General features: G+C 39.9%; 1 protein-coding gene and 2 long non-coding RNA genes across 22 annotated transcripts in view; 2 read left to right on the top strand and 1 right to left on the bottom strand.

Annotated features, from left to right (window-relative positions):
- Positions 1-3,423, top strand: part of LOC139745796 (uncharacterized) — a 65,695-nt gene extending 62,272 nt beyond the window's left edge. For 3 of the 8 annotated variants that reach the window (XR_011711964.1, XR_011711961.1, XR_011711967.1), the window contains 3 exons: positions 969-1,355; positions 1,576-1,811; positions 2,048-3,422. This is a non-coding gene — a long non-coding RNA (uncharacterized lncRNA). Of the gene's footprint in view, positions 1-968; positions 1,356-1,575; positions 1,812-2,047 lie in introns of all 8 variants that reach the window. The other 5 variants (XR_011711965.1, XR_011711966.1, XR_011711963.1 and 2 more) reach the window with 3 other exon arrangements.
- Positions 3,424-3,648: 225 nt separating this feature from the next.
- LOC139745678 (uncharacterized) overlaps positions 3,649-25,904 on the top strand; it is a 44,111-nt gene continuing 21,855 nt past the window's right edge. For 11 of the 12 annotated variants that reach the window (XR_011711912.1, XR_011711910.1, XR_011711907.1 and 8 more), the window contains exons 1-5: positions 3,649-4,122; positions 4,979-5,069; positions 12,696-12,807; positions 13,214-13,378; positions 15,214-15,300. Coding sequence is in view for 5 of the 12 variants with exons in the window: in XM_071656082.1 (XP_071512183.1) it covers positions 3,964-4,122; positions 4,979-5,069; positions 12,696-12,807; positions 13,214-13,316 (465 nt within the window). In the remaining 7 variants the exon portion in view is untranslated. The remainder of the gene's footprint in view (positions 4,123-4,978; positions 5,070-12,695; positions 12,808-13,213; positions 13,379-15,213; positions 15,301-25,904) is intronic. The other variant, XM_071656083.1, reaches the window with a different exon arrangement.
- Positions 5,722-18,077, bottom strand: LOC139745679 (uncharacterized). Of its 2 annotated transcripts, XR_011711914.1 has the most exons (6): positions 16,823-18,077; positions 13,209-13,861; positions 12,945-13,038; positions 12,413-12,784; positions 6,697-6,790; positions 5,722-6,507 (listed from the first exon to the last, which is right to left on the bottom strand). It is a non-coding gene; the product is annotated as an uncharacterized lncRNA (long non-coding RNA). The 2 variants fall into 2 exon arrangements; XR_011711913.1 differs by having other exon boundaries at positions 5,723-6,507; positions 12,945-13,861.

Below are 25,904 nucleotides of genomic sequence, written 5' to 3'. Positions count from 1 at the left end.
CATGCCTTTACCCTCTCAATCAATACCCTCCCATATAATTTCCCAGGAATACTCAACAGACTTATACCTTTGTAATTTGAACACTCACCTTTATCCCCTTTGCCTTTTGTACAATGGCACTTATATGCATTCTGTCAATCCTCAGGCACTTCAGTATGTACCATACATACATTGAATATCCTCACCAGCCAGTCAGCAACACAGTCACCCCCCTTTTTTAATAAATTCCACTGCAGTACCATCCAAACCTGCCGCCTTGCTGGCTTTCATCTTCTGCAAAGGTTTCACTACGTCTTCTCAGTTTACCAAATCATTCTCCCTGACCCTCTCACTACGCACACCACCTCAACCAAAACACCCTACATCTTATTCTTAAATGCTTTTTCCTGCCTCAGCGAGGTAGTGCAAGGAAAACAGACGAAGAAAGGCCCAACCATCCACATGCAAACATGTATACATAAACGCCCATTTAGCACATACACATACTTATACATTTCAATGTATACATACATATACATATGCAGACATATACATATATACACATGTACATATTCATACTTGTTGCCTTCACCATTCCCATCACCATCCTGCCACACATGAAATAGTACCCCCTACTCCAGCGAGGCAACGCCAGGAACAGACAAAAAAGGCCACATTCGTTCACGCTCAGTCTCTATCTGTCATGTGTAGTTCACCGACACCCCAGCTCCCTTTCCACATCCAGGCACCACAGACCTTTTCATGGTTTACCCCAGATGCTTCACATGCCCTGGTTCAATCGATTGACAGCACATCAACCCCAGTATACCACATCATTCTAATTCACTCTCTTTTATGAGAGAAAAATAATATTACATGGGACTGTTTAAGTGTTGTTAATGAAAAATAGTTGCATGTCAAAATTAGTTTTATGTAGTTCATTTCTTTTTTATATTTTTCTGATCTTTTTTTTTATATTATTTTTACAGTTGGTTTTGCTAGTCAGTTAACTGATTACACTTTGGTATGCCAGGCACCTGAAGGGCCCTTGGACATATGGCCGTATGGACAGCCTCCTGGATCCTTGACCACTTACACTTCCAGCCATTTCGTCCTTTGTCCTTCTGGACTCCATGCCATCTGTACATCCAACTTCCTGTGTGTCTGTCCTCCTGGACCCCCAAGCTCTGTGGATCCTCAACAACATAGACTATTGGCCTCCATGACAACCTGGACAACTTGGCTCTTAGACCCTTGACTAACTTGACAGCCTCCTGGATCCACAGGTTAACCAGTGCTTCATCTTAGCTTCCTTGGCAGGGGGCTGGACCAAATTCATCTGCCGAGGATGCACTTTAGAACTTTGGCATGTACTGGTATGATATTTTGTTGTATAGTAGAAATTTTTGTGTGCTAAGAATACATTCCTGTCATTCTAGAGTTGAGTATTAGTCCTAGGGAAAGCTACAGAATTGAAGTCAGTCATTTTGATAATTAAACCTGTTATAATTTAGGAATATCTGAATTGCATATAGGGAGAAAATGATTGATTATTTTCCTTAGTATCTGAAAAGTATGCAAAATTTCTTTGGGCAGGAAATCAGTTATGATCGATTGCAGTAGCGCTAAATTTAGCATGGCGGTGAAGCTGTGACAGAAACTCCGAGGAAGAATGTCCAAGTGTTCTTGAGGTTACATCAGTAAGTTACTGCAAGTAACATCATCATCACCAGGACTTTACCTTGGCCTCCTTGGCAGGAGGCTGCCAAGGTGGCCTGCTTTGCACCAAATGCATCTGCTGAGGATACACATGACAACCTTGGCATATACTGGTATGATTGTTTGTTTTATAGTAGAAGTGTAGTGTACTGAAAATATATTCTACTTAGTCTAGAGAAGAGTGATAATCCTAAGGAAACATACAGAATAGAAGGTAGTGATTTTGATAATTTAACTAGTTATAGTTTAGGCGTAACTGTATTGCATATTGAAATTAATGATTATTTTTCATAATTTTTCAGTGAACTTTGTAGGATTTGAAAATTATCAGAAATATTTCTTCCTGCAGGAAATCAGATATGACTGACTGCGTTAGGCCATCAGGATGGCAGTGAAGAAAATAATGAAAACTCCAAGGAAGAATGTCCAAGTATACTAGAAGATACTGCAGGACTTCAAAAAAGGGGAGTAAGGTACTGTTTTTGTCATATATTGATATATTTTTCATCCTCCATTCTCCTCTCTTGATCCATACCTTTACAATTTCTACTTTCCTGCTATATTGATATATTTTTCCCACTTAGATTTTTCCTTCTCTTTCTTCTCTTGATTCTTTCCTTTACACTCTATCCTCTCTCACTCTCGTATTCTTTCCTCCCTGTTCCCTCCGTGTTTTTCTCTATCCTTTCCTCATTTTCCTCCATTCCTTTGTGCTCAGAAGGACCTCCTTTCCTCTGTTCGTATTTTCACCCTTTTCAGATTTCTCTTTCGTACTGCTTTCACTATTACTACTTCTCTCCCTCTTTCCTCCTTTTTAGTCAACTTTTTCTACAGTTTCCTTTTGTCCGTTTCCTCACTTTTGCATTTTACTCTTCCATCCTTCCTATTGCCATATCACCTCTTTAGACATCTTAAGCCCACCCTTGCCATCAACCGTCCCTTGGCACACATACATACAGCTCCTATTTTCATCATACCTTTACCCATGTATAATTGCCATCATCCTCCCTATTCTTTTCTTTTTCTCCCTTTATTTCCCTTTCCTCTCTTGTCTTCTAACCTCTTTTCACTTTACTGCATTCCTCTGTGTTCAAACTGCATTCGTCTTATCCTTTTCTCACACTTGTTAGGAATGGTGGGATATAGGAAGGGGAAATGGAATAGAAATAGAGGATGGTTGGAATCATGATTCCCATCATCCTCCCTTTTCATTCCACTTCCATCTCCTCTATCCTCCTATCCCTGAGAAGGGAGAGAAAAGGAAAAGGGAATGGAGCTTTGCACATAGAGGAAATGTGGTAAAGTGAAGGGAGGTTAGAGGACAAGAAAGGAAAGGGGAATGAAGGGTGGAAAAAGGTGAGAGTTAGAGAGATGATGGTAATTATGCGTGGGGAAAGTTATGTTGGAAATAGGAGAGTTAGGTATGTGTACCGAGGGATGGCTGATGGCAAGGGTAGGGAGTGAGATGTCGATAGAGGTGATGCGGGAATGCAAAGGGTGGGAGAGGAGGATGTAAAAGCGAGGAAATGGACATAAGGAGACTGTAGAAAAAGTTGACTAAAGGGGAGGAAAGTGGGAGAGTAGTATTAATAGTGAAAGTAATGAAAGAAAAATATGAAAAGGGTGAAGACAGGAATAGAGAGAAGGAGGCCTTTATGAGCATAAAGGAATGGGGGTAGAGTGAAGAAAGGGGAGGGATAAATGTGGCAGGAAGGGGGGAAGAGATTAGGTGAGTGCATATGAAGGATTTTTCTTCACTTTCCTTCCTTGGGGTGGGGGGAGGTGGGCGGGGGGCGGGGGGAGGTTGTGGGAGGGGGGTCGGGTAGGGGGTGGGGTGGGTGGGGGTGGGGTGGTGGGGGGTAGGGGTGGGTGGGGGGTAGGGGTGGGAGGGGGGTGGGGTGGGAGGGGGGTTGGGTGGGAGGGGGGCGGGGTGGGGGATGGGAGGGGGGCACTAATCTTTTTGTTTGCCTTTCAGATGGAGCAGCAGTAGTAACATGTTGTTTCAGAGTGTAATGGTTTTTTTTTTTCCATTTCATATTGAGAAATGGCCGCCATTGGACAGAAGTCCAGAGAATAGCAGTGGCAGTAGCTGCAGTAAAAGGGGAGGACATGGCATCCAGAGAGGAGTGGTGTCAGTCATCGCAAGTAGCACCAGAAATGCTATTTTTGTGAAACATATGATATATTGAGTGAAAAAGAATGAAAAAGTGAATTTTTTGTTGAAAAATTCATATAGTAATTCTTTTTTATGTATACATATATTTCATGTTGAGTAATGGCCATGGGAGAGACGTCCAGGAAGCGGATACACTGGTCGTAAAAGATGTCCATGCTAGAGAATTGGTGGCAGTCTCAAGCAGTGGATGTGGTAGCCATGATGCAATGGTGGCAGTCACGGAAAGTTGCGCCAGAAGTTCTCTTTATGTAAGATATTATAAGATATGTTGATGATGAAATTTTTTTTTTTTTGAAAGGTTCTTATTAGAGTCTAATTCTTTTTTTTTATATTTACATTTCAGGAAGCAGTCATGGTGAGGAGCACCAGAAATGCTTTTTGTATAAAACATAAGATATATTGAATAAAAAAAGAATGAGAAAAATATTTCATTAACCCACATGATTTTGTGGTAAACAACAATGCCCATTTCTGCTGGTATAATTAAGTTAATGGAAGGTGTTATTGGACTCTGCCTTCACAAGTGAAAAGTTGCCTTTAGGAAGGCTGTATCAGAGGAATACAGTAGTGAAAAAGTTCTTAATTCAGAGGAGACTTACTTAACTTTGAGATGCAGAATCTTCTAGGAAAGTCTTGGGTACTAGCAGGACTTTCATAGAAGTTGGTTAAGGGGTGATTATTGATAAAGTTAGATATATTTGAATTGATTATTTGATGGACTTTCCCTCCAATCAGGGAAATACATTAGAATGAGAAAGATGAAGGACTTTGCCATCCATTCAATATCTTCCCCTTATCTGTCCTTCATATAGAACATTGATACAGTTTCCAACATTGTATTAGAGGTCTATTGAAAAATGTTTTAATAAATGGATTTTATTTGTCACTAATATACAAGTATACTTTGAATTTAACAAATTTAGTCTTCATTTATAGTACATGTTGCGATGCATTGTACAGTGGAAATGGTACCTTTACACTTGGACTCCTAACAGTTTTTCAAAGTTTTGGAGTATATGCTGAGCATTGTTTCATTAAAAAAAAAAAAAAAAAAATTGATTTTATAGTCATGTTTCTGTAAATTGAATCCCTCATATTTTTCAGGATCTTGGAGACAGGAAACTTCCCTGCATCTCTTCTGTAGTGGGCCACCTTATAGTACTCCCGTCTTCCATATGCTGCTGCTGTAATTCAGGTACCATCTTTGTATCCCTCAATGACCAAAATGCTTTTCCATAAATTAGATTAGTTCAAGTAGCTTAAAGGTTTCAAGACCGAATTATCCATTACCTAGTTATCCATCCACGACTGAATTATCCATTACTTAGTTATCCATATTTGGTGTAGGTGGTAAGGAGGTAAACAAGACTTTGTTGTAGGATTACTTTTCTCACGACTTTAGCATCCTCGTTTTAGTATTCAGTAAAGGCTTTTAGGACAACCTTAAGTTACCCAAACCAACTTAGGAAGTAACAGGCATTTGTGCTGCTATATACCAAATTATAATTTGCCCCTTTTTTACCAGTTGTCCAAAAAGCTGCCTTTTGACAATTTGATGAAAATTAGTAAGATTGACTTTGTGGAAACTTATGTATGGTTCTAAAATTTTAGGTAAATTCAGAATACAATGTGTACACGTGCAGGCGGTAGGGGGCGGGTGCGGGCAGGCAGGCGCAAGGGGGCGGGTGCGGGCAGGCAGGCGCTAGGGGGCGGGTGCGGGCAGGCAGGCGCTAGGGGGCGGGTGCGGGCAGGCAGGCGCTAGGGGGCGAGTGGCAGGCAGGCGCAAGGGGGCGGGGGCGAGTGGCAGGCAGGCGCAAGGGGGCGGGTGCGGGCAGGCAGGCGCAAGGGGGCGGGTGCGGGCAGGCAGGCGCTAGGAGGCGGGTGGGGGCAGGCAGGCGCTAGGAGGCGGGCAGGCTCATGGGCGAGTATGTTTGTGTGAGGTTAGAGTTTTTGCATTTGTACTAACTGTGCAACATTTGGAATCAATGGACTAACACAGATACAAGTCCCAAGCCCATAAGTCTTACTGAAGTACAGTAAACTGATCTGAAATTTGGTTTATAATTTTTTCATACCTTTTAGTCATTTTCTCTCAGAATTTAGTGCCAGTACCTTGTGAACAGGGAATGGCTAAAAGTAATGAAAAACTAATATTTACCATCCTTTCATAATTCTCATATATGGGCTTTAGAATATACGAATATTATCAATTCCCTAAGGTTAACAACTTAAAGCATATTACCATTTTTACAGCATCTCATATTTATAGAACAGGATTAATAGACTTTAACCACACAGTTTTATTATTCCCCTTCAAATACATTACAAAGTATTGTTCCAATTACAATAAGGTAAACCATTTAATTTTAGTACTAGATAGTACGAGCTTTTGATAAAAAAGCTGACAAATATCCTGTCATTCCACCTTATAATTGCATTTATGTTATTACCTTGTACTGAACAAGATGTTCTACAATCATGGGGCCCCATTTGTTTAACTATCATACAAATTTTTAAACATGTGTCTTATAACATTATCTAAATTCTACTGATGGAATCAAGTTTCAAGAACTTTTGGCAGTCCCAGATGTAGGAGCAGTGTATGATGACTTTGGCGATTTATTCATCCACATCTATAAAATATAGAACAGTTTATTAGATTGTGTACATTATGCCATATATAGTATATATACAGAAATTTGGGAATATTTTTCTTGCCTACAACTATCTGAATTTTTGTTTCCTTGTGCAAAAGCATAAAAGGTAGTTCCATTTTTTAGCAACAATATTTTCAACAACTTAACCTTGTGCATCAAACTTACTTTAGAGGATACTGTCAAAGATGTAGATGGCTTTGTCTGTTGTTCCCATTTCGTCATACAATAGGCTTGCGATGAGTTGTTTAGAAACAAGTATCTGAAAAAGAAAAGTGGTGCTTGTTGAAAGTAAGTCACAATGTGTGTGTGTGCATGTAGGTAGCATTCATCTGTAGTGGTTTGTATAAAGGTTTACAAGTGCCACTTCCAAATGCTACCTTTCCCCTTAGTTAAATTACCACCACAATCTTTGGGACATGTATGCAACAGTCAGCTAATACTCTTGCACAATGTTAGATCATATTGATAAAACCAAAGCAATCATTCAACTTGTCAGTCAGACACACCCAACATCCTCAAAGACCGTACACAAGAACCTCTCAATAGATTTTTCAGAATGGTTTTAAACTGCAAGAGGCTGACGCTACCATTTTTCTTGCCTATGCAAACTTGAATGACCTAAGAATTCTAAGCTTATTTATATTTTCATGTTATGACACCAATTTTCCATCATGCTTCATATTAAAGGCAAGCATTATCAACTTTCCCTTGATACTATTTTCTCTCTAAAACTAATTTTTGGTAGTATTGCTGTCAGATTTATTAAGAAAGGGGCAACTCGATTGGTAAGGATTTTCATTGTATGGATCTTGGGGAGGTGTCTGAGGACTAGTGGACAGCATGTATGTATAGTGACATTGTATAAAGGCAGTGGGGAGAAACGAAAGTTCAGACTGGAATGTTAAAAGTTTAGGAAGTATACCTGGTAGGTTTTATGGAAGGGTATTGATCGAGAGGTTTGAGATGATATGTACAGAGGAAATTGGGTAGTAGTTCAACTTCATTAGTGGTATAGGATGTGTCCTTCTGGTGTTTATGTGCGAGAAATTCATAAACAGATGGATTGGTATGTGGCATTTATGAAACTGGAGAAAGCATATTATACAGTTGATAGAGATGCCTTGTGGAAAGTCTGAAGAATATTTGGTGTGGGAGGAAAGTTCCGAGAAGCAGTGAGAAGGTTTTATCAAAGGTGTAAGGCAGGTATACGAGTAGGAGAATAATTGGTTCCAAGTGAAGGTTTGTCTGTGGTAGGGGTGTGATATCACCTTGGTTCACTGTTTATGGATGGGGTGGTGAGAGAGGTAAATGCAAGTTTTTCAGAGAGGGAAGGGTAGCAGTATGTGAGGAATGAGAGGGCCTGGGAATTAAGTCAGTGAGGAGCTGATGCTACAGCAATTGTGGTAGATTCAACTTTGAAGATGCAGAAGTTGTAAACCGTTTGGGAGAGAGTAAAAAAGGAGGAAGTGGAGAGTAAATGTGAATAAAAGCAAGGTTTTAATGTTTACACAACTGGGTTGTCTGAAAAAAACTACAATTAAATGTAATTCTGCTCAGCAGTTTCTTTAGCTATCACAGACTCCCCACTGTTGCACATTAGCCTTTTACTGTTCCTGTTACCACTGTCTTTTATGCAATTTATGGTGTTTTTCTGAGTATACTTGAATTTGCAAAATTTGTCTATGACTGTTGAAAGTATTTATAGTTTTAGTATTCACTATGTCTGATGGTAACTTGTTCTAGTGCTCACACCTATAGGAAAAGAAGCTTTTTCCCATGTCTGTACTTCATCTTTCAGATTTGAGTTTTATCCCATTTTTCTTGCATTTCGAAAATATCGAAATGTTTGGAATTTTGAACACAAATCACAGTGAAGTTTACTTTAAAGGAGAAGAGATCCAATTGTTTTAGCCTCTCCTCATGCCAGATTTCTAATTGATGGTATAAATTTGTTGCACATATTTGTACTTAGGGTTAGGGAAAATGATTTGTTAAACAGAGAAGAGGTAGTGAAAGCTTTGCGGAAGATGAAAGCCGGCAAGGCAGCAGGTTTGGATGGTATTGCAGTGGAATTTATTAAAAAAGGGGGTGACTGTATTGTTGACTGGTTGGTAAGGTTATTTCATGTATGTATGACTCATGGTGAGGTGCCTGAGGATTGGCGGAATGCGTGCATAGTGCCATTGCACAAAGGCAAAGGGGATAAGAGTGAGTGCTCAAATTACAGAGGTATAAGTTTGTTGAGTATTCCTGGTAAATTATATGGGAGGGTATTGATTGAGAGGGTGAAGGCATGTACAGAGCATCAGATTGGGGAAGAGCAGTGTGGTTTCAGAAGTGGTAGAGGATGTGTGGATCAGGTGTTTGCTTTGAAGAATGTATGTGAGAAATACTTAGAAAAGCAAATGGATTTGTATGTAGCATTTATGGATCTGGAGAAGGCATATGATAGAGTTGATAGAGATGCTCTGTGGAAGGTATTAAGAATATATGGTGTGGGAGGAAAGTTGTTAGAAGCAGTGAAAAGTTTTTATCGAGGATGTAAGGCATGTGTACGTGTAGGAAGAGAGGAAAGTGATTGGTTCTCAGTGAATGTAGGTTTGCGGCAGGGGTGTGTGATGTCTCCATGGTTGTTTAATTTGTTTATGGATGGGGTTGTTAGGGAGGTAAATGCAAGAGTTTTGGAAAGAGGGGCAAGTATGAAGTCTGTTGGGGATGAGAGAGCTTGGGAAGCGAGTCAGTTGTTGTTCGCTGATGATACAGCGCTGGTGGCTGATTCATGTGAGAAACTGCAGAAGCTGGTGACTGAGTTTGGAAAAGTGTGTGGAAGAAGAAAGTTAAGAGTAAATGTGAATAAGAGCAAGGTTATTAGGTACAGTAGGGTTGAGGGTCAAGTCAATTGGGAGGTGAGTTTGAATGGAGAAAAACTGGAGGAAGTGAAGTGTTTTAGATATCTGGGAGTGGATCTGGCAGTGGATGGAACCATGGAAGCGGAAGTGGATCATAGGGTGGGGGAGGGGGCGAAAATCCTGGGGGCCTTGAAGAATGTGTGGAAGTTGAGAACATTATCTCGGAAAGCAAAAATGAGTATGTTTGAAGGAATAGTGGTTCCAACAATGTTGTATGGTTGCGAGGCGTGGGCTATGGATAGAGTTGTGCGCAGGAGGATGGATGTGCTGGAAATGAGATGTTTGAGGACAATGTGTGGTGTGAGGTGGTTTGATCGAGTGAGTAACGTAAGGGTAAGAGAGATGTGTGGAAATAAAAAGAGCGTGGTTGAGAGAGCAGAAGAGGGTGTTTTGAAGTGGTTTGGGCACATGGAGAGGATGAGTGAGGAAAGATTGACCAAGAGGATATATGTGTCGGAGGTGGAGGGAACAAGGAGAAGAGGGAGACCAAATTGGAGGTGGAAAGATGGAGTGAAAAAGATTTTGTGTGATCGGGGCCTGAACATGCAGGAGGGTGAAAGGAGGGCAAGGAATAGAGTGAATTGGAGCGATGTGGTATACCGGGGTTGACGTGCTGTCAGTGGATTGAAGCAGGGCATGTGAAGCATCTGGGGAAAACCATGGAAGGCTGTGTAGGTATGTATATTTGCGTGTGTGGACGTATGTATATACATGTGTATGGGGGGGGGGTTGGGCCATTTCTTTCGTCTGTTTCCTTGCGCTACCTCGCAAACGCGGGAGACAGCAACAAAGTATAAAAAAAAAAAAAAAAAAAAAAAAAAAAAATCTTTAATAATGGTGATGTGAGGAGATGGAGTGAGTATTTTGAAGATTTGTGGAATATGTTTGATGATAGTGTGGCAGATATTGGGTGTTTTGGTCAAGGTGGTGTGCAAAGTGAGAGGGTTAGGGAGAATGATTTGGTAAACAGAGAAGAGGTAGTAAAAGCTTTGCGGAAGATGAAATCCAGCAAGGCAACAGGTTTGGATGGTATCGCAGTGGAATTTATTAAAAAAGGGGGTGACTGTATTGTTGACTGGTTGGTAAGATTATTTAATGTATGTGTGACTCATGGTAAGGTACCTGAGGATTGGCAGAATGCTTGCATAGTGCCACTGTACAAAGGCAAAGGGGATAAAAGTGAGTGCTCAAATTACAGAGGTATAAGTTTGTTGAGTATTCCTGGGAAATTATATGAGAGGGTATTGAGAGGGTAAAGGCATGTACAGAGCATCAGATTGGGGAAGAGCAGTGTGGTTTCAGAAGTGGTAGAGGATGTGTGGATCAGGTGTTTGCTTTGAAGAATGTATGTGAGAAATACTTAGAAAAGCAAATGGATTTGTATGTAGCATTTATGGATCTGGAGAAGGCATATGATAGAGTTGATAGAGATGCTCTGTGGAAGGTACTAAGAATATATGGTGTGGGAGGCAAGGTTTTAGAGGCAGTGAAAAGTTTTTATCGAGGATGTAAGGCATGTGTACGTGTAGGAAGAGAGGAAAGTGATTGGCTCTCAGTGAATGTTGGTTTGTGGCAGGAGTGCGTGATGTCTCCATGGTTGTTTAATTTGTTTATGGATGGGGTTGTTAGGGAGGTAAATGCAAGAGTTTTGGAAAGAGGGGCAAGTATGCAGTCTGTTATGGATGACAGAGCTTAGGAAGCGAGTCAGTTGTTGTTAGTTGATGATACAGCGCTGGTGGTTGATTCGGGTGAGAAACTGCAGAAGCTGGGTGACAGTTTGGTAAAGTTTGTGAAAGAATAAAGCTGAGAGTAAATGTGAATAAGAGCAAGGTTATTAGGTACAGTAGGGTTGAGGGACAAGTCAATTGGGAGGTAAGTTTGAATGGAGGAAAAACTGGAGGAAGTGAAGTGTTTTAGATATCTGGGAGTGGATTTGGCAGCGGATGGAACCATGGAAGCGGAAGTGAATCATAGGGTGGGATAGGGGGCGAAAGTTCTGGGAGCATTGAAGAGTGTGTGGAAGTCGAGAACGTTATCTTGGAAAGCAAAAATGGGTATGTTTGAAGAGATAGTGGTTCCAACAATGTTATATGGTTGCGAGGCACGGGCTATAGATAGAGTTGTGTGGAGGAGGGTGGATGTGCTGGAAATGAGACGTTTGAGGACAATATGTGGTGTGAGGTGGTTTGATCTAGTAAGTAATGAAAGGGTAAGAGAGATGTGTGGTAATAAAAAGAGTGTGAAGAGAGCAGAAGAGGGTGTTTTGAAATAGTTTGGTCACATGGAGAGAATAAGTGAGGAAAGATTGACAAAGAGGATGTGTGTGTGTCAGAGGTGGAGGAAATGAAAAGTGGGAGACCAAATTGGAGGTGAAAAGATGGAATGAAAAAGATTTTGAGTGATCGTGGCCTTAACATGCAGGAGGGTGAAAGGTAATGAAGGAAAAGTGTGAATTGGAACGATTTGGTATACCTGGGTCGATGTGCTGTCAGTGGATTGAACCAGGGCATGTGAAGCGTCTAGGGTAAACCATGGAAAGTTCTGTGGGGCCTGGATGTGGAAAGGGAGCTGTGGTTTCAGTGGATTATACACGACAGCTAGAGACTGAGTGTGAACGAATGGGGCCTTTGTTGTCTTTTCCTAGTGCTACCTCGTGTATATGCAGGGGGAGGGGGTTGTTATTTCATGTGTGGCGAGGTGGCGATGGGAATGAATTAAGGCAGACAGTATGAGTTATGTACATGTGTATATATGTATGTGTTTGTATATATATATATATATATATATATGTATACGTTGAGATGTATAGGTATGTATATGTGCGTGTGTGGACGTGTATGTATATTTGTATGTTGGTGGGTTGGGCCATTCTTTCGTCTGTTTCTTGCGCTACCTTGGTAACGTGGGAGACAGCGACAAAGTATAATAAACTTTAATAATACTGCAGTGAAAAGATTAATAAAACTACCCACCACTGCAAGACAACATGTTCCTGGCCTCTCGCTGCTGCTGTTTCTGGCTATAGCTTCTCCTGATGCCTTGCCTTCCTCACGAGCTGGAACTGTTACCTGCGAAAAGTGCTAAGACTGCTGTTGTAGCGTGTGTTTAGGTTAGAGGATGGTTTTAAAATGCAAGCTTGCTCTTTTCTTGAATATATGCATTATTTCATCGTTTTTGCAGTTTTTAATTGACTGATGATTTATTAAAGTTAGCTTTCTAATAATATTGCATAAAGGATAACCACCACCTTCACAGAATGTCATCTGCTTCTGACCCTTGCTGCCAGTGTTCCTGGCTTGAGCTGCTCCTGGAACCTTGCACACCTCTCCGGCTGGGACCATTACCTGCAAAAAGCACTGACAGCTAGGTAAAATGCAAGATTCCTTCCTTCTTGAATATGTACAGTATTTTATCAGTTTTATAATCTTGAATGGACTAATGATTTGTTAAAGTTGAATTGTTTTTTGATATTGCATTGACAAGGATAATATTACAACTACCTACCGCTGCATGACAGCCTGCTCCTGGCTCCTTGCTGCTTTGGTTGTTTGCAGCAGCTCTTACTGGAACCTTACATGCCTCAGGCTGGGACTTTTACCTGTAAGAAGTACAAGCAGCTGCTGCTGCTGTATGTTTAGTGTGCAAGGTTCCTCTCTTGATTATGTACAGTATTTCATCAGTTTTGGTAATCTTGATTGGACTGAATTTATTAAAGTTAGATCTTAATGATATTTCATTGACAAGATTGATAAAACAACTGCTCATTACTGCAGAATGACCTGCTCCTGTCTCCTTGCTGTTGCTTTTTCTAGTGACAGCTCCTCATGCTGTCTTGCACAACTCTCCAGCTGGGCCATTTCCTGCAAAATGTGCTAACGGCTGTCCCTGTGTGTGTATGATGCAAGATTAAAATGCAAGATTCTTCCCTTCCTGAATAGGTACAGTATTTCAAAAGTTTTTCTTGAATGAATTGATAGTTTATAAAAATCTAATATTGCCATGACCCTTCAATCACTACTATAGAACCTGCTTGTGAACACTGGCCGTAGCTGCCTAACAAAATGGTCATCACTCATCTGTCCAAGTTTGGTCAGTATCTGGAACAAAAAAAAAGTGTAGAGCAGAAAACGTTGCATTATAAAAGTGTTTAGTAGTTACGGGCAGGGATTGGGGGGGGGGGGGGGTGTTAGGGGATTAGGAAATCAGGCATCACCACCATATTCCATTTTCCAGATACCACTACCTTAATGTGTGTTTAGTACTCTAACAGTGCATAGCAAACAGTGCATCAATAACAGTGCTTCACTATAATCTACACTACAATATGCATGCAACAAAGTCAACTAAGCAACATGTTCCTTGCTGCTGCTGCCACTTCATGACGTCACAGTTCCATTACATCATCCACCAATGGCGCATATCTGAAAAAATACACATACCTTATAAGAATATTATATCGTGTACAGTGTATTGATTTTGATATCACAATGTTCGGTAGAATGGGCCTACAACTTGAAGGTCTTGCATCTAAGCATTGATATTGACTATTTAAAGTCCCATTATCTCGGTAGTCTTTGAGTGAACATGTCATTCTGATATAGAATGTATGCATGCAGACAAGCTGTCACACAAGAATAGAGTTTTTCTATTATTTTTATGCAGATCTTGTCACCATGAATACTTGCACTTGTCCCTTGGTAATAAAACATTGTTCAGTGTCGATTTTAAGCTCATCACTATATGCCAGAGATGGCAAAAAAATTGTGAAAATTTATTTAACTCCAGGGAGAATCAGATGTTTTGGAAGTAGATTAATAGAGAAAAGGGAAATGGGAATACTGGTGAAAGGTGCAAAATGTGAATTGGTAAGTGGTGATGAGGTTGAGAGGAGAATGTACTTTGAAGAATTGCTGAATGTGTTTGAAAATGGCTGATGTGTTTGGGCCAGGAAGTTGTATAAAAAGGTCATAGAAAATGTGTAAAGTTAGCTTTACTTTGAAATAGTAGGAACCCTGGTTTCAGGAGAGGTAGAGGATATGTGGTGTGGAAATAAAGTCATTAGAAGTAACGAGTATTGATCCAGATTGGCATATGCGCGATAGTAAAAGAGTAAGGATTGCTGTTCCTGGTCAAGATGTCACCATGGCTGTTTAATCTGTTTATTTTGGGATGGTGAAGGGTCTTTACATGTATGCAGTCTGTAGTGGGTGAGTGAGGCCTGGAAAGTGTGTGTTTGCTGATGACATGGCACACTTGTGGTAGAGTCTAGAGAAACTGCTGTAGTTGGTGTTTGAGTTTGGGAGTTTGTGAAAGGAGTAACTTGGGAGTATATAAGAATAAAAGCAAGGTTATGAGCTTTAGCAGTGCAGAGAGGTTAGTTGTGCTAGTTTGAATGGAGAAAAAGGTAGTTTGAATTGGAGAAAAGGAAAGTTTAGTGTTTTAGATACCTGGAAGTAGACATGGTAGTAAATGAAATCATGGAAATGCAGGAGAGTTATAGTGTGGGTGAGGGAGGAAAGGTTCCAGGAATGTGCAGAAATAGTTATGTGGTAGGGTGAAAATGGTTATTTTTAAGGTGTAGCAGTCCCAGCAATGTGTGGATGAGAAGCATGGGCTATAAATGAGAATGTACAAAAGAGTGTGTGTGTTTGAAATGAAATGTTTGCAGAATATTTGTGGTGCGAGAAGGGCTGAAAGAATAGGTAATGACAGGGTAATTCTGCAATTTTGCTCGTATAATTTTGTTTCTGTAGTAATTGGTTTGTTTTTACAGATACTACCTGCCTGGGTATCACGAGGGTTATCGACATCTTAATGAGCCAGCACTTTTGTGGTTGTCAAGTTGCACTCTTCTGAACAGGTAGCTGTCTTTATGTCTCTCTAACATGTAAACTACTGGTATTCTGTCCACAAACATACAGTCTCTCCTTGTCATATTTAACACAAGAAAACTCATGCAACTCATTCTTCGTAACTCCTGATTAGCCTGCGGTGAGCACTATTAGTCCTGCCTTTTGGCAAAACGGTAGGAACATTAGATAGTGTAAGTAGTAGTATGCAGGAACATTTAGGCAGGATTATTAGGTAAAAGCAGTATTTAGCAGCATTACATAGTAATGGTCATTAGGAACATTAAAGAGGAGCCTCTGCAAACACCACTAGAGTTGCCCTCTGCCAATGGACTGTTAAGGGTGAGGCAGGAAAGGCTAAGAAGTGGCACTGTAGTTTAGTTATGGAGGTTGTTGCCATGGCCACCCCTTTGAGGGGGTTCCAATTGGAACAGGTGACAGAGAGAGAGAGAGAGAGAGAGAGAGAGAGAGAGAGAGAGAGAGAGAGAGAGAATGTGCTTAGAGAAGTATAGTTGAGAGAGCTATGTGCTGAAATGGTTTGGACAAATGGAAAAAATAAGGAGATTGACAGAGGATATATGTGTCAGAAGTGGAGGGGAGAAAGAGGTATAAATTGGAGATAGAAAGATGCAACAAAAAAGAAAAAAGTTCAGGGGCTGAACATGCAGGAGGGTGAAAGACTTGCATGGGATAATGAATGGGCTCGATGTATTCATGGGGTGACATGTCAATGAACATTCAGGGAATATGAAGCAGCCTAGGTAAATTACAGAAAGGTCTGTGCGGTCTGGTTGTGGATAGTGCTGTGGTTTTGGCGAATTACACGCGACAACGGATGCAAGCGAATAAGGCCTGTTGTTGGCGCTACTTCGCTAACATGGGAAACTATGAAATTTCTAATATCCCCATACAATCTCAAAAGAGAGGCATTATCTTTTGCCATGACACAAATTTCAATTAATAGCATAGGATCGCCTGAAAATCCCTGCTCCCTTTCCCCAAACTTTTTAAAATCCCTAACGTTATATGAAGGGGGGGGGGGGAGGGTTCTCAGATTACCAATAAAGAAAAACTAAGATTTTAAAACTATTAAAGCCGTTAAAATTGGCTGTCACATTTTAAGTATCAAACTTCATTGTGATTACAGAAATTCTTAACGAAGCTCGAGCTACATAATTCATATTGAAATATACTGAATAACGTAGGACATTAAAGGTGCGGTTATGGTAAAGATAGGAAAAAAGAGAGAATCAGAATAATTGTTGTATGTACAATAGAATGAAAATGTACCATTGACATATCCCGTAGTGTGGGACGACAGCGAACCTCGAATTTACAAGATTTAATGTATATTAAAAAGTATATTGGTACACTAAAGAATTACGCCATATTAAAGAGTATTTTCCCCAGTACATACTTGCACAATTTCGAATTCTAATGCTTATTATTATATATATATATATATATATATATATATATATATATATATATATATATATATATGTAAACTTCCCAAGCTGCAGCAGAACTTACTTTTCGGGGATCCGAGGGACAAATACCGTTGAGTTGCTTTGCTGACCCGACTTCACCTCGGTTAGTCTCATGAACTTTTTCGGACAAAATGAACCATCAACGCTTTGAAATTTGTGTATTTTTTCAATGCAGAAGTTTGTACAAGTGATAATTTTCATAGTCTCTTCGAGTATCAGTACAGTTGATAGGTATAATGAGTATCTTTGGTCAGATAAAGAAATACAAATCATTGAAATTCATGAGTTCATATAATGGTTCAGAGTTGAGGTGAAGCTAAAATACAATTTTCATAGGTCGTAACAAGCAGTTCGATTGTCATAATTTTGTCCTTGTGTTTAGCCACAAAGTAAATGCATATATATAATGACCTTCAAAAAGTCAGGTGAAATTTGTGAAACGTATCAGTTATTTAGAAATTGTAGAAACCAAGAATGAAGTTGTTAGCACGTTAATAACATAGAAATGTAGCCTAGCATATCAGTTGTACGAAGGATATCATCAAGGGCTTATTGGTATTTAAGAAAAAAAATACTATTATAGAAAGTGGTAATAATTTTCATTACAGAAAAAAAGAATTTTGAATGGGTAACTATAACATTAGTCCGTGTTATTAGATATGGATTGTAATAGTTCTGCACATAGTGGCGGTATCACGTCATCAAATTTTCCTCTTCTTTTTTTGTATTTTGTACGCTATTATTCTGTACACTGTACAGTTTTGTCTAATATCAGTCCTGGAAAGTGACCCCCAAGCTATTCAGTCTCAACATTAACTTTTCAATGTCAGTGGGATGTCTATAGTTTGAATATTATAAACAAATATTAAATGATGTTGGTATATTTCTAATATATGCAATAACAAATTAAAAGCAGATATTGATGCGTATCTTAGTGTTTTACGTTAATGCAATAACGAAATAACTCTCATTTGATTTGTTTGTTTATTATATATTTATGTTTTGTTTTTAGTATACATTTGTCATTGGGGAAATTACTCCACAGAATCTGCAATTTATTTTTTTTTTCTACATTTCATAGGCTTTAAGCACTACAATAGTTCATAAATCTCTGTAGTGAATGAGTACAATATTAATCGATTAAGAAATGCGAAGATTTATTTTATATGTGTATAGCAAATGTAGATGATGAATATTCTCATAATTTCTTTTATGTGATAGAAAAGTTGCTAAAGGTGTTCTGATAAGGTTAACAAGAGCTCAGGATACGCTAAGAAGATATAGCAGTTTCTTTTACTTTGTTATCAGTTATTGGGAAATTGAAATGCCAAAAATATTGTGCGTATATATATATATATATATTCTTTGCTTCAAATTGTCAGTGTATATATATATATATATATATATATATATATATATATATATATATATATATATATATATATATATATATATATTGTACATTTTTTGTTTATAGAGCTGTTTTACCTAATGGAAGAAATGAAAAACGTTCAGTCAGGTAGAAATCATACAGATGGGTAATTCAGAGTAACCTGCAAATTGTCAGTGTATGAGGAGGTGTTGCATACTGGCAATATCGTAACCAATGAGGTTAGGATGTGCAGATACTGTGATACGGGCTCAAAATTGGGGGAAAATGAATTTCTTTGCTTCAAAGGGTTACTCTAGTTTCCTAGAGAATTCTAGTATCGCCCCATTATTACAGCCTTAGGGGTGGAACAAGTGCGAGGTGTTGCTCAGCTCCATCAGGGCAACAGAAGTAGTAATTTCTTTGTTTTTAGATTCAGACGCTTGATGTGTGCTTTTTAAAGATCTTTATAAATTGGGAGCCCTGCTGCCTCTGGGGAACACTGCGCTGGGGTACCAAAGTCTACCAGTTATGCCGGGGAGTGAAAACTAGACGAACTGTTGAGGGGTGATGTCGCTGAATGTAAATGGTGAGAATAAAAGGAGGGAGCTTGAGGAATTTGAAAGTTATACTATGGATGTACTGGGAATGGGGAAACCCATGTATGAACTTGGCCTGGGTGTATGGAGTGAAGATGGAATTGATGAATGTAATTTATGAGAGGGCGTGGAATGTGGAGTGGTATGGACGGGAATGAATGGAAATTCTCGGGGAAGAGAGGAAAGAAGGTTGTACAATTGTGCTATCACCGAGAGTATGGGAAGGTTGATGGAATGGAACAAAAATAGTTGGAATGGTGAAGTATGTATGGATATGTCTGTGAATATGAAGACTGTGCGAAGGAAGGATGATATGGAGCGTTTATGGAGAAGTTCAAATGACTGGATAAATGGTTTTAAGATGGAGAGAAAGGTGGTTGCAATGGGTGATATGAATGTGAAGATGGGATATGATGAAACTGGTGAGATAATTGGTAAATGGGGAGTACTTGGAATAAATGAGAATAGAAATTGATCTTGTAGATGATGCTGAGAAGGATTTTTTTTTCCTTGCAAACCCCCTTTTTAGTATAAGATGATCCATAGTTATACAAGGATGGATGCGAAGCGATGGAAGAGATCAAAAGCGTTTTATTGGCTGAATGGCTGTGGATGAAAGGTTGCGAAAGGCTGTTAGGTAACAAATTTGTGAGAGGATTCTCTGGGTACTTTATCCATTTTGCAGTTCTTGTGTTGGTGAGGATCAGGGATAAGTGGTGTGTTGCTCACTGATCAAACCTAGCTTGGCAGGCAGGCTATACGTAATCATGCTATTCATAAACGTGAGACTAAAAACTCGCACAACATAGATTCTTCATCATTTAGAAATTATTATTGTTCACCCTAGTCATTTTCTAAACGTTTTCTTCGAAAAGTTTTGAGTGAAATAAGAAGACTGCTGGGGTAACATCTGGCAATGTTTTAATTTGCTGGTAATGTGGAGGAGTTTTATTTCTTAACTATATTTTTCTTTTGACGTTGGAGGTAGGTAAACAAAGTCTGGAGTTTATCAGTATGTTAGTAAATACATGTATATTTAATTTTGCGCTCCAGACTCTATCTTTTTTTTTTTTTTTTACTATTATTTCGCTTTATGTGTAGATAAGGTTTTGACCAGATGGTTGTTAGATAACTTGGTCACTAGTAGTATGGTCATGAGTGGATGGCCAAGAACTGCTGGTATGAGATGGTTTAATATATTGGCCGTAGGAATATTCATGCAGTACCAGTTAGGTCAGGTAGCTTGATTTTCCTCTTTTTCATAAAGAATATGAGCAACTTTTGGTAGAGTTTTGGAAAAATTCCCGTTGGTAGTCACTGGGCGTCAAAGTCATGTAATTTATCTGATTATTGACGGACATGCTCTGCTAATAGATTTTGTCGAAAGTAATACCATATACATATATATATATATATATATATATATATATATATATATATATATATATATATATATATATATATATATACACACAAATGGTTGTTTAATTTGTGTATGGATGGGGTTGTTAGGGAGGTAAATGCAAGAGTTTTGGAAAGAGGGGCAAGTATGAAGTCTGTTGGGGGATGAGAGAGCTTGGGAAGTGAGTCAGTTGTTGTTCGCTGATGATACAGCGCTGGTGGCTGATTCATGTGAGAAACTGCAGAAGCTGGTGACTGAGTTTGGTAAAGTGTGTGAAAGAAGAAAGTTAAGAGTAAATGTGAATAAGAGCAAGGTTATTAGGTACAGTAGGGTTGAGGGTCAAGTCAATTGGGAGGTGAGTTTGAATGGAGAAAAACTGGAGGAAGTGAAGTGTTTTAGATATCTGGGAGTGGATCTGGCAGCGGATGGAACCATGGAAGCGGAAGTGGATCATAGGGTGGGGGAGGGGGCGAAAATTCTGGGTGCCTTGAAGAATGTGTGGAAGTCGAGAACATTATCTCGGAAAGCAAAAATGGGTATGTTTGAAGGAATAGTGGTTCCAACAATGTTGTATGGTTGCGAGGCGTGGACTAAGGATAGAGTTGTGCGCAGGAGGATGGATGTGCTGGAAATGAGATGTTTGAGGACAATGTGTGGTGTGAGGTGGTTTGATCGAGTAAGTAACGTAAGGGTAAGAGAGAGGTGTGGAAATAAAAAGAGCGTGGTTGAGAGAGCAGAAGAGGGTGTTTTGAAATGGTTTGGTCACATGGAGAGAATGAGTGAGGAAAGATTGACCAAGAGGATATATGTGTCGGAGGTGGAGGGAACGAGGAGAAGAGGGAGACCAAATTGGAGGTGGAAAGATGGAGTGAAAAAGATTTTGTGTGATCGGGGCCTGAACATGCAGGAGGGTGAAAGGAGGGCAAGGAATAGAGTGAATTGGAGCGATGTGGTATACCGGGGTTGACGTGCTGTCAGTGGATTGAATCAAGGCATGTGAAGCGTCTGGGGTAAACCATGGAAAGCTGTGTAGGTATGTATATTTGCGTGTGTGGACGTATGTATATACATGTGTATGGGGGTGGGTTGGGCCATTTCTTTCGTCTGTTTCCTTGCGCTACCTCGCAAACGCGGGAGACAGCCACAAAGCAAAAAATATATATATATATATATATATATATATATATATATATATATATATGTATATATATATATATATATATATATATATATATATATATATATATATATGGGATAGGGGAGAAAGAATACTTCCCACGTATTCCCTGCGTGTTGTAGAAGGCGACTAAAAGGGAAGGGAGCGGGGGGCTGGAAATCCTCCCCTCTCAGTTTTTTTTTTTAATTTTCTAAAAGAAAGAACAGAGAAGGGGGCCAGGTGAGGATATTCCCTCAAAGGTCCAGTCCTCTGTTCTTAACGCTACCTTGCTAACGCGGGAAATGGCGAATAGTGTGAAAAAAAAAAAAAATATATATATATATATATATATATATATATATATATATATATATATATATATATATATTTATATATATACTTTATGGAATTATGGATTTTTTTCTACCAGTATCCCTATGAAAGGTTCATGCAGGCCAAGGCTGCACTATTTCCTGTATCATGGGAAGATAGAGTGCTTTGGATTGAGAGGTATGTGGTAAGCATATATTGCCAATGATGCAGCTATAGCAAAGGTGACTTTTCACTCCCAGTGAAACCTCTAGCAGGAACTTGGGAAGTGAGTCAGTTGTTGTTCGCTGATGATACAGTGCTGGAGGCTGATTCGCGTGAGAAACTGCAGAAGCTGGTGACTGAGTTTGGTAAAGTGTGTGAAAGATGAAAGCTGGGAGTAAATGTGAAAAAGAGCAAGGTTATTGGGTACAGTAGGATTGAGGGACAAGTCAGTTGGTAGGTCAGTTTGAATGGAGAAAAACTGGAGGAAGTGAAATGTTTTAGATATCTGGAAGTGGATCTGGCAGCGGATGGAACCATGGAAACGGAAGTGAATCATAGGGTGAGGGAGGGGGCGAAAATTCTGGGAGCCTTGAAGAATGTTTGGAAGTCGAGAACATTATCTCGGAAAGCAAAAATGGGTATGTTTGAAGGAATAGTGGTTCCAACAATGTCATAGGGTTGCGAGGCGTGGGCTATGGATAGAGTTGTGCGCAGGAGGGTGGATGTGCTGGAAATGAGATGCTTGAGGACAATATGTGGTGTGAGGTGGTTTGATCGAGTAAGTAATAATAGGGTAGGAGAGATGTGTGGTAATAAAAAGAGTGTGGTTGAGAGAGCAGAAGAGGATGTTTTGAAATGGTTTGGTCACATGGAGAGAATGAGTGAGGAAAGATTGACCAAGAGGATATATGTGTCAGAAGTGGAAGGAACCAAGAGAAGTGGAAAACCAAATTGGAGGTGGAAAGATGGAGTGAAAAAGATTTTGAGTGATCGGGGCCTTAACATGCAGGAGGGTAAAAGGCGTGCAAGGAATAGAGTGAATTGGAACGATGTGGTATACCGAGGTCGACTTGCTGTCAATGGATTGAACCAGGGCGTGTGAAGCGTCTGGGGTAAACCATAGAAAGTTTTGTGGGGCCTGGGTGTGGAAAGGGAGCTGTGGTTTCGGTGCATTATTACATGACAGCTAGAGACTGAGTGTGAACGAATGTGGCCTTTGTTGTCTTTTCCTAGCCCTACCTCGTGCACATGAGGGTGGAGGGGGTTGTTATTTCATGTATGTGGGGTGGTAGTGAGAATGAATAAAGGCAGATAGTATGAATTATGTACATGTGTATATATGTATATGTCTGTGTTTGTATATATATTTATACGTTAAGATATATAGGTATGTATATTTGCGTGTGTGGATGTGTATGTATATACATGTGTGTGTGGGTGGGTTGGGCCATTCTTTCGTCTGTTTCCTTGCGCAGAGCAAAATAAAAAAATGAATAAATAAAATATATATACATATATATATATATATATATATATATATATATATATATATATATATATATATATATATATATATATTTTTTTTTTTTTTTTTTTGCCGCTGTCTCCTGCATTTGCGAGGTAGCGCAAGGAAACAGACGAAAGAAATGGCCCAATCCACCCCATACACATGTATATACATACGTCCACACACGCAAATATACATACCTACACAGCTTTCCATGGTTTACCCCAGACGCTTCACATGCCTTGATTCAATCCACTGACAGCACGTCAACCCCGGTATACCACATCGCTCCAATTCACTCTATTCCTTGCCCTCCTTTCACCCTCCTGCATGTTCAGGCCCCGATCACACAAAATCTTTTTCACTCCATCTTTCCACATCCAATTTGGTCTCCCTCTTCTCCTCGTTCCCTCCACCTCCGACAGATATATCCTCTTGGTCAATCTTTCCTCACTCATTCTCTCCATGTGACCAAACCATTTCAAAACACCCTCTTCTGCTCTCTCAAACACGCTCTTTTTATTTCCACACATCTCTCTTACCCTTACGTTACTTACTCGATCAAACCACCTCACACCACACATATATATATATATATATATATATATATATATATATATATATATATATATATATATATATATATATATATATATGAAAGCCAGCAAGGCAGCAGGTTTGGATGGTATTGCAGTGGAATCTATTAAAAAAGGGGGTGACTGTATTGTTGACTGGTTGGTAAGGTTATTTAATGTATGTATGACTCATGGTGAGGTGCCTGAGGATTGGCGGAATGCGTGCATAGTGCTATTGTACAAAGGCAAAGGGGATAAGAGTGAGTGCTTAAATTACAGAGGTATAAGTTTGTTGAGTATTCCTGGTAAATTATATGGGAGGGTATTGATTGAGAGGGTGAAGGCATGTACAGAGCATCAGATTGGGGAAGAGCAGTGTGGTTTCAGAAGTGGTAGAGGATGTGTGGATCAGGTGTTTGCTTTGAAGAATGTATGTGAGAAATACTTAGAAAAGCAAATGGATTTGTATGTAGCATTTATGGATCTGGAGAAGGCATATGATAGAGTTCATAGAGATGCTCTGTGGAAGGTATTAAGAATATATGGTGTGGGAGGCAAGTTGTTAGAAGCAGTGAAAAGTTTTTATCGAGGATGTAAGGCATGTGTACGTGTAGGAAGAGAGGAAAGTGATTGGTTCTCAGTGAATGTAGGTTTGCGGCAGGGGTGTGTGATGTCTCCATGGTTGTTTAATTTGTTTGTGGATGGGGTTGTTAGGGAGGTGAATGCAAGAGTTTTGGAAAGAGGGGCAAGTATGAAGTGTGTTGTGGATGAGAGAGCTTGGGAAGTGAGTCAGTTGTTGTTCGCTGATGATACAGCACTGGTGGCTGATTCATGTGAGAAACTGCAGAAGCTGGTGACTGAGTTTGGTAAAGTGTGTGAAAGAAGAAAGTAAAGAGTAAATGTGAATAAGAGCAAGGTTATTAGGTACAGTTGGGTTGAGGGTCAAGTCAATTGGGAGGTAAGTTTGAATGGAGAAAAACTGGAGGAAGTAAAGTGTTGTAGATATCTGGGAGTGGATCTGGCAGCGGATGGAACCATGGAAGCGGAAGTGAATCATAGGGTGGGGGGAGGGGGCGAAAATCCTGGGAGCCTTGAAGAATGTGTGGAAGTCGAGAACATTATCTCGGAAAGCAAAAATGGGTATGTTTGAAGGAATAGTGGTTCCAACAATGTTGTATGGTTGTGAGGCGTGGGCTATGGATAGAGTTGTGCACAGGAGGGTGGATGTGCTGGAAATGAGATGTTTGAGGACAATGTGTGGTGTGAGGTGGTTTGATCGAGTAAATAATGTAAGGGTAAGAGAGATGTGTGGAAATAAAAAGAGCGTTGTTGAGAGAGCAGAAGAGGGTGTTTTGAGATGGTTTGGTCACATGGAGAGAATGAGTGAGGAAAGATTGACCAAGAGGATATATGTGTCAGAGGTGGAGGGAACTAGGAGAAGTGGGAGACCAAATTGGAGGTGGAAAGATGGAGTGAAAAAGATTTTGAGTGATCAGTGCCTGAACATGCAGGAGGGTGAAAGGCGGGCAAGGAATAAAGTGAATTGGATCGATGTGGTACACTGGGGTTGACGTGCTGTCAGTGGATTGAATCAGGGCATGTGAAGCGTCTGGGGTAAACCATGGAAAGTTGTGTGGGGTCTGGCTGTGGAAAGGGAGCTGTGGTTTTGGGCATTATTGCATGACAGCTAGACACTGAGTGTGAACGAATGGGGCCTTTGTTGTCTTTTCCTAGTGCTATCTCGCACACATGAGGGGGGAGGGGGATGGTATTCCATGTGTGGCGAGGTGGCGATGGGAATGAATAAAGGCAGTGTGAATTGTGTGCATGGGTATATATGTATGTGTCTGTGTGTGTATATATATGTGTACATTGAGATGTATAGGTATGTATATTTGCATGTGTGGACGTGTATGTATATACGTTGTGTATGGGGGTGAGTTGGGCCATTTCTTTCGTCTGTTTCCTTGCGCTACCTCGCAAACGCGGGAGACAGCGACAAAGTAAAATAAATAAGAATAAATATCTCTCTTACCCTATTATTACTTACTCGATCAAACCACCTTACACCACATATTGTCGTCAAACATCTCATTTCCAGCACATCCACCCTCCTGCACACAACTCTATCCATAGGCCACGCCTCGCAACCATATAACATTGTTGGAACCATTATTCCTTCAAACATACCCATTTTTTCTT

The sequence above is a fragment of the Panulirus ornatus genome, chromosome 62 (genome assembly GCF_036320965.1).
Source record: "Panulirus ornatus isolate Po-2019 chromosome 62, ASM3632096v1, whole genome shotgun sequence".
Classification (NCBI taxonomy): Eukaryota; Metazoa; Arthropoda; class Malacostraca; order Decapoda; family Palinuridae; genus Panulirus; species Panulirus ornatus.
This window is presented reverse-complemented; position numbering and strand designations above follow the sequence as displayed.